At 40.8% G+C, this 8,757-nt stretch overlaps 1 protein-coding gene across 1 annotated transcript; it reads right to left on the bottom strand.

The window, feature by feature from the left end:
- Positions 1-3,321: 3,321 nt before the first annotated feature.
- slc25a47a (solute carrier family 25 member 47a) lies at positions 3,322-8,463 on the bottom strand. The gene is made up of 6 exons (XM_029723351.1): positions 8,302-8,463; positions 6,885-6,928; positions 5,622-5,693; positions 5,331-5,510; positions 4,147-4,417; positions 3,322-3,941 (listed from the first exon to the last, which is right to left on the bottom strand). The coding sequence occupies exons 1-6, from the start codon at positions 8,336-8,338 to the stop codon at positions 3,628-3,630; spliced, it is 918 nt and encodes a 305-aa protein (XP_029579211.1). The 5' UTR covers positions 8,339-8,463; the 3' UTR covers positions 3,322-3,627.
- Between the last annotated feature and the right edge of the window lie 294 nt (positions 8,464-8,757).

Raw genomic sequence — 8,757 nt, 5'->3', positions numbered from 1 at the left:
GCTTGTAAGTAAGCATTTCACGGTAAAGTCTACACTTGTTGTATTCGGCGCATGTGGCAAATAAAGTTTGATTTGATTATTTCTGTCTCATACAGAACTTCATGTTGTTACTACTATGACCAGAGAAAGTGAAACATTCCTTGATATTGAAAAGACCCAAGCTGCTAATAACAACAACATAAGCCTATCGATACACTTTCCTACTCATTCATTGCAGCTGCAGTGCTGGTTGTAGCACAAGTGCAAGTACGATTTACAGTTTAAGTCAGAAGTGTACATACATACACCTTAGCCAAATACATTTCAACTCAGTTTTTCACAACTCCTAACATTTCATCCTAGTAAAAATCCTTTCCTTAGGACAGTTAGGATCACCACTTTATTTTAAGAATGTGAAATGTCAGAATAATAGTAGAGAGAATGATATATTTCAGCTTTTATTTCTTTCATCACATTCCCAGTGGGTCAGAAGTTTACACGGAATAAGTATTTGGTAGCATTGCCTTTAAATTGATTAACTTGGGTCAAACCTTTCGGGTAGCCTTCCACAAGCTTCCCACAATAATTTGGGTGAATTTTGGCACATTCCTCCTGACAGAGCTGCTGTAACTGAGTCAGGTTTGTAGGTCTCCTTGCTCACACACAATTTTTTAGTTCTGCCCACAAATTTTCGATACGTTTGAGGTCAGGGCTTTCTGATGCCCACTCCAATACCTTGACTTTGTTGTCATTAAGCCATTTTTCCACAACTTTGGAAGTATGCTCGGAGTCATTGTCCATTTGGAAGACCCATTTGCGACCAAGCTTTAACTTACTGACTGATGTCTTGAGATGTTGCTTCAATATATCTACATAATTTTCCTGCCTCATGATGCCATCTATTTCCTTCCCATGATGCCATCTATTTTGTGAAGTGCACCAGTCCCTCCTGCAGCAAAGCACCCCCACATATGCTTGGAGTCATTGTCCATTTGGAAGACCCATTTGCGACCAAGCTTTAACTTCCTGACTGATGTCTTGAGATGTTGCTTCAATATATCTACATAATTTTCCAACCTCATGATGCCATCTATTTCCTTCCTATGATGCCATCTATTTTGTGAAGTGCACCAGTCCCTCCTGCAGCAAAGCACCCCCACAACATGATGCTGCCATCCCCGTGCATCACGGTTGGGAAGGTGTTCTTCGGCTTGCAAGCCTCCCCCTTTTTCCTCCAAACATAACGATGGTCATTATGGCCATACAGTTTATACTTTTGTTTCATCAGACCAGAGGACATTTCTCCAAAAAGTACGATCTTTGTCCCCTTGTGCAGTTGCAAACTGTAGTCGGGCTTTTTTTATGCCGGTTTTGTAGCAGTGGCTTCTTCCTTGCTGAGCGGCCTTTCAGGTTATGTCGATATAGGACTCATTTTTACTGTGGATATAGATACTTTTCTACCTGTTTCCTCCAGCATCTTCACACGGTCCTTTGCTGTTGTTCTGGGATTGATTTGCACTTTTCACACCAAAGTACGTTAATCTCTAGGAGACAGAACGCATCTCCTTCCTGAGCGCTATGACGGCTGAGTGGTCCCATGGTGTTTATACTTGCGTACTATTGTTTGTACAGATGAACGTGGTTCTTCAGGCGTTTGGAAATTGCTCCCAAGGATGAACCAGACTTGTGGAGGTCTACACTTGTTTTTCTGAGGTCTTGGCTGATTTCTTTTGATTTTCCCATGATGTCAAGCAAAGATGCACCGAGTTTGAAGGTAGGCCTTGAAATACATCCACAGGTATACCTCCAATTGACTCAAATGATGTCAATTAGCCTATCAGAAGCTTCTAAAGCCATGACATAATTTTCTGGAATTTTCCAAGCTGTTTAAAGTCACAGTCAGTTTAGTGTATGTAAACTTCTGACCCACTGGAATTGTGATACAGTGAATTATAAGGGAAATAATCTGTCTGTAAACAATTGTTGGAAAAATTACTTGTGTCATGCACAAAGTAGATATCCTAACCGACTTGCCAAAACTATAGTTTGTTAACAAGAAATGTGTGGAGTGGTTGAAAAATGAGTTTTAATGACTCCAAACTAAGTGTATGTAAACTTCCGACTTCAACTGTATGTGCTGAGTAAGAACTTAAACATAAACTCGCTCATAAAAACAGCATCTCTTTGCTGTAAACAATCTCTATCTATTCATGGTTTTAAACGTTTTTACATCCCACAACTTTGCTGTAGCTTCCTTTTGTTCCTGCTACGTTACTGCAGACACGGCCATCTGAGCCATCCGATTGGTCAGTGTTAGGCCTATAGCGCACTTGATTTGCTCTCCGGGCCCGTGGGGAAGGCAGAGTTTCTCCCTTCAGACACATGAAACGGTTCAAAATCTGAACACTTCGGCTACCTGGCACGCAGGGCAGCTGAATCGGGTGCACCTACCGCCAACTGCACAAGAGGAATAAAAAAAAAATAGGAACGCAATGCTTTAGAGTTGGGTTTTTTACAGAAATATTTGGAGATCGACTAGAGATGCCTTGGAGATCAATCACGACTGACCGATCACGATTGACCGGTTGGTGATCACTGATCTAACCCCTCTACTGACCCGAGAGAGAGAGAGAGAGAGAGAGAGAGAGAGAGAGAGAGAGAGAAACAGACAGACAGACAGACAGACAGACAGACAGACAGACAGACAGACAGACAGACAGACAGACAGACAGACAGACAATGAAATGGTTGAAAATCAGACAGACAGACAGACAGACAGACAGACAGACAGACAGACAGACAGACAATGAAATGGTTAAAAATCAGACAGACAGACAGACAGACAGACACAATGAAATGGTTCAAAGTCAGACAGACAGACATACAGACAATGAAATGGTTCAAAATCAGACAGACAAGCACAGACAGACACAGACAGGTCAGACAGACAGAAAAACACAGACAGACACAGACAGGTCAGACAGACAGAAAAACACAGTCAGACAGACGGTCAGACAGATGAAACTAGAGTGTGAGAGAATGCAATCAAGAGAGAGGAGAGTAGAGTACAATCAAGAGAGAGAAGTACATTAGTTTCTCAAGTCCAGTGTCTAGTGCCGAGCGATTTATGCTTTTTGAGGTCGGTTCGCTTTCCGTTAGATTATTACAAAATAATTACAGTTTTCAATTTTGATTATTTTTTTAAACATTAAATGCACTATGCATTATGTGGATTGAATACTGTAACACAGAATAAAGCAATTAATAAAAGTCCCATGATGGTAGTGACTTCCTGCTTATCACTTATTAACCATCATTTATTCACATTACTTTAATCAATTATTTCAGTTGTTGTGTATATTACATTTGTTTTATTTGATGTCATCTGCGCAATGGATTTTGGTCATTCTAGTTAATTACCACGTTTTATGCTCTAAACTATTGGAAATTTCAACTCCCTACTACTGTACATTGCATAGTTCAGGCGGGATCTGATTTATCTCTAGAGAAACTGTGCGATGTGCGCATTGAGCTAACAGAAAAAAACCAATGAAATGGAATTAAAATAATTGAACTAATTGGTCAATTTGTTGTTTTAAAAACAAAAAATAACCAACATTTCAGTTAATCGCTCAGCACTACCAGTGTCTACTCAAACTCTAGTTTGGGGGGTTCTATAGTATCAGGCTGTGTTCTGAGGAAGCCGACCAGGAGTTCATAGGTAGCGAACACCACCATGTTGACAGGGAAGGCACGTAGACAGTTGATACCCAAGCTCCTAAAGAACACCCCTGACCCCTCCACCCTGACTGTCTCTGTGATGCAGTGGACAAAGCCCTTGTATCTCTTGATATCCCTGGCTCCGTCCATCTGGAGGCGGGCCTTAATCACGTCCATGGGCGTACCCACTGTCCAGCCGGTCATACCAGCCACCCCGCCAGCCAGCATCACCCCTGTCCACTCTGAGAATCGCAAGAGATAGGGATTAGGGTTAAATGCTCTATCTATGAACTACAACAATAATTACTTCAACCATTTGTAGAGTAGAACACATTCATAAGAGGCCAACGTTGTATCCTGTTGAGGACTGAAGCCCACGCTTTGGACCAATAGAAAACCAGCTAGAGGGTCAAAAGGTAAGCTATGGACCAATAGAATCTCACCCACCTGGTCCCTTTTTTCCAGTCGGGGTGAACCACTCACAGAGTGTGCTGTAAGTCAGGAAGTAGGTGGCGTAGGACGGTCCGTCTCTCAGCATGAGAGGCAGAGCTCCCCTGTAGAGCCCCAGTACCCCCTCCTCTCTGACGATGGTCAGGAGACAGTGGACGGGGCCGCGGTACTTGGGTTTGGGCAAGTTGGCCCCTTTTCTGGCTCGCAAGGACTCTGTCTGACACTGCAGCCTGACTTTCACTATGTCGCCTGGTGACATCACTGTCACCTGAGAGACCAGAATAAGGAAACGGGACAGTTAGTGAATTCACATACAGGTTGGCAGTTACTCGTCAATAAATCAAATAAAATGTTATTGGTCGAGTACATATATTTTGCAGATGTTATCGCAGGTGCAACAAAATGTTTCTAGCTCCAACAGTGCAGTAATACCTAACAGTACAAAACATTACACACAATTCCCTCAAGAAATTAAGAAATATCAGAACGAGCAATGTCAGAGTCCAGAATATAAATATATATGTATATGATGGTGTGTGTGTATAGACAGTATGGACAGTATATGAATAGAAAAGGTGTGTACAGCAGTAGCTACATTGGATGAGCCTTGACTAGAATGCACTATACACATTTGAAGTGGATAGAACAGTATGTAAACATTATTAAAGTGACCAGTGTTCAATTACTATGTACATAGGGGCGGCAGTGTAGCCTAGTGGTTAGAGCGTTGGGCTAGTAACCGAAAGGTCGCAAGTTTGAATCCCTGAGCTGACAAGATACAAATCTGTTGTTCTGCCCCCGAACAAGGCAGTTAACCCACTGTTCCTAGGCTGTCATTCAAAATAAGAATTTGTTCTTAAAAAATAAAAATAGGGCAGTAGTCTCTAAGGTGCTGGCTAGTAAAAGTGACTAAGTTCAAGGCAGGGTAATGGGTGGAGGCTGGCTAGTGACAATTTAACAGTCTGTTGGCCTAGAGATAGAAGTTGTCTCTTGGTCCCAGCTTTGATGCACCTGTACTGTCTCTGCCTTCTAGATGGTAGCAGGGTGAACAATAAGGTTCAAGTTTGGATAATATGACATTGTCCTCCCTTAGAAAGTAAATACAATCACAAATCCTGTGAAAGTTCATTCTGGAAAACAACAACAACAGAATAAATATCCTCAGAAATAAAACTCCTCACTGTAGCCACACCCCCGGCCAGGCCGGAGAGGAAGATTTCTGGTTTGGTGTTTGGGGTTCCTGGTCCTCCCCTCAGCTGACTGAGACACTGACGGCAGTTCCTGTACATCCCAAACACCACAGAGGAAGTCATGGAAACCGTGGTAACAGGCAGGGACATCCCCTTGAAGAAGCCATGGATCTGGAGGTACAGGAGAGAGAGGAGGGTGGGTCAGTGTGCTTCTCAGTTTAGACAATAGTTTAAGGTGATTGATGAACCGTCTGCTTTATGACGGAAAAGATAGACACTCACCCCTTCTTTAGATAACGTTGTTATGAAGCAATGCCAAATTCCAGTGAACTGCTTCTGAGTTTGTATCCTCACCTGTCAACGTCAGGAAGAGTTCAGCCTAGCAGGAGTTATGTCATCACCAGAATAAGGCTCATGGCAGCATCTTTAGGTATGTACAGTGTCAGTCAAAAGTTTGGACACACCTACTCATTCCAGGGTTTTTCTTTATTTTTCTATTTTCTACATTGTAGAATAATAGTGAAGACATCAAAACTATGAAATAACACATATGGAATCACGTAGTAACCAAAAAAGTGTTTAACAAATCAAAATATATTTTATATTTGAGATTCTTCCCTTTGCCTTGATGGCAGCTTTGCACACTCTTGGCATTCTCTCAACCAGTTTCATGAGGTAGTCACCTGGAATGCATTTCAATTAACAATTAACATTTCAATTACAGAAAACACCCCAATTTGGTAAAAAGATCAAGTCCATATTATGGCAAGAACAACTGAAATAAGCAAAGAGAAATGACAGCCCATCATTACTTTAAGACATGAAGGTCAGTCAATATAGAACATTTCAAGAACTTTTAAAGTTTCTTCAAGAGCAGTCGCAAAAACCATCAAGTGCTATGATGAAACTGGCTCTCATGAGCCACAGGAAAAGAAGACCCAGAGTTACCTCTAATGAACTTATCCTCTGCAGTAGAGTTAACTGCACCTCAGATTGCAGCCCAAATAAATGCTTCACGGACACATCTCAACATCAACTGTTCAGAGGAGACTGCGTGAATCAGGCCTTCGTGGTCCAATTGCTGCTGAGAAACCACTACTAAAAGACACCAATATAAAGAAGAGACTTGCTTGGGCCAAGAAACACGAGCAATGGACATTAGACCGGTGGAAATCTGTCCTTTGGTCTGACTGAAGGAAAAGCAGCCAACAAGTGCTCAGCATATGTGGGAACTCTTTCAAGAATGTTGGGAAATCATTCTTCAGGAAGCTGGTTGAGAGAATGCCAAGAGTGTGCAAAGCTGTCATCAAGGCAAAGGGTGGCTACTTTGAGGAATGTAAAATGTATTTTGATTTGTTTAACACATTTTGGTTATTATATGATTCCATATGTGTAATTTCATAGTTTTGATGTCTTCACTATTATTCTACAATGTAGAAAATAGTAAAAATAAAGAAAAACCCTTGAATGAGTAGGTGTGTCCAAACTTTTGACTGGTATGGTTGTCTCCACTTCAATAAAACACATTAACATCAAAACACTTACCTTTACAGTATCAAGAGGATAGCCCACAGCAACACCACATGCCCCTGTGTTTAGACAGAGGAATGGAAATGATAAAGACCACACACACAGCAGCCTATGTGACATTGTTATTACAATGTTATTATAGCTAGCTTGATTGGTGAATGATGACATCTGTGTTAGCTAACCATCTTAATTAAGCAAACTCCAGGTGTTACTGTGGTAACATGACCACATTTCTATCACCAAATGTAAATGAAGGAGCTGCTAAGACGACTAGATACATGTATGAGAGCACATATCAGTCTGCCATGCTGGTCCTTGTTTACAACATCCTAACATTATGATGGCATAAGAATTTTGACTGCCACACAACATTAAATTGATACTTTGTAATACTGTAAAAAAAAAAAACATATTTGACACAAAGTAACATACAGTAAGTAGGTGCATGAGGTGGCCTGGTTAATCAAGGAGGATAGACTGCCAAAGATGTTACTATGTTTAGAAAAGGATTAGGATTTGGGTTTTGAGGCCTTCTGGACATTCCTGAATTGAACTGTAGTGAATTCAATGTAGGGCAAAAAAACTGGGTTTGAATCAGGCAAGCTTCCTCTCAAGACCTCTACAAGCCAGAATGTTGGATACAATTATATTTTAACGCACTTTACTATATTTTAACCACTTTACTGGTTGTCTATGCAGTTCGTTCTTTTTACGGTAGGAATGTAAGACAATATATGCACAGGAAAGTATAATTACATCAACTTTTCAAAGCGCTGGTAGTGTGTTCAGATTTCTAGCACCTGAAGCATACACAGAACCACGTAATCACGCGCACGAGCCTGCAAGTATGCATGCATCTCATTGTATACTTGTATTTTCATATTGTGCGCATGCTTCAGGTCATAGAAATCTCAAGGCACTACCAGTGCTTTGAAAAGTGTATGTAATTATACTTCTCTGTGTACATATTGTCTCACATTCCTACCGCCAAAAGAACCAACAGCATGAACATGGACAAAAGGTAAAGTACCTTCAAATATAATTTTATTCAACATTCTAGGTTAGAGGTCGTGAAAGGAAACTTTCCTGATTCAAATGCAGATTCCTGCCGACAGAGATTTCAATGCAATTCTAAGTCGGGTTTCCAGGCAACATTCTCCTGTACAATTATATAGACTATTTTATATATATATATATATATATACGCAGAGGCCTAGGCTGCTACGGTATAACCTCAAAAGCCCCCAAAAGGAGTGGGGTCACAAACTTCTATAACGAATGAACCTCCAAATATTATTGACTACGCACACATTTCTATGAATTATATTTTCCATGAGCTTGTTATTCAGTGTTCGGACTACCAACATTAATATTAGGCTACGTTGTTTTTAAATAACGCTATACAGCCTCGAGATCGCAATAGGTTACGTACCTCCAATGGATCCTGCCGCGAAATCGGCAATATGCATTCTTCAAACATAAGATAACTTGTGTGAAAACGATATCACTGCATGTTTCTCATGCTTCCTCTGGTTGTCGTTGTGTAAACTGTTTTCCCTGTTATAGAAGGACTATTCGAGCCAGTTACGTGAAGCTTTTGCGTCCTTCATACCAAAATACCACGTGTATGTTCGGTTGAGTGTTACGAAACAGAGGAGCCGAGTGTAGCCGAATAATGCCGAAGTTGCCATTGATAGATTCGTGCGCTTCAAAACAGTCATCATGTCTAAGCAATGACAGTATATGAAGTGTCAAAGACACACTGAAACAGACAGAATGGCTTTATCAAAGCTTTTGAAAAAATAATCACAAATGTAATAGGACTATAACAACATATGCAACATAAAAAACGAACTATCCTTACAAATGCCCTCTAAGCTATTATTCT

The sequence above is a fragment of the Salmo trutta genome, chromosome 1 (assembly GCF_901001165.1).
Source record: "Salmo trutta chromosome 1, fSalTru1.1, whole genome shotgun sequence".
In the NCBI taxonomy this organism is placed as follows: Eukaryota; Metazoa; Chordata; class Actinopteri; order Salmoniformes; family Salmonidae; genus Salmo; species Salmo trutta.
This window is presented reverse-complemented; position numbering and strand designations above follow the sequence as displayed.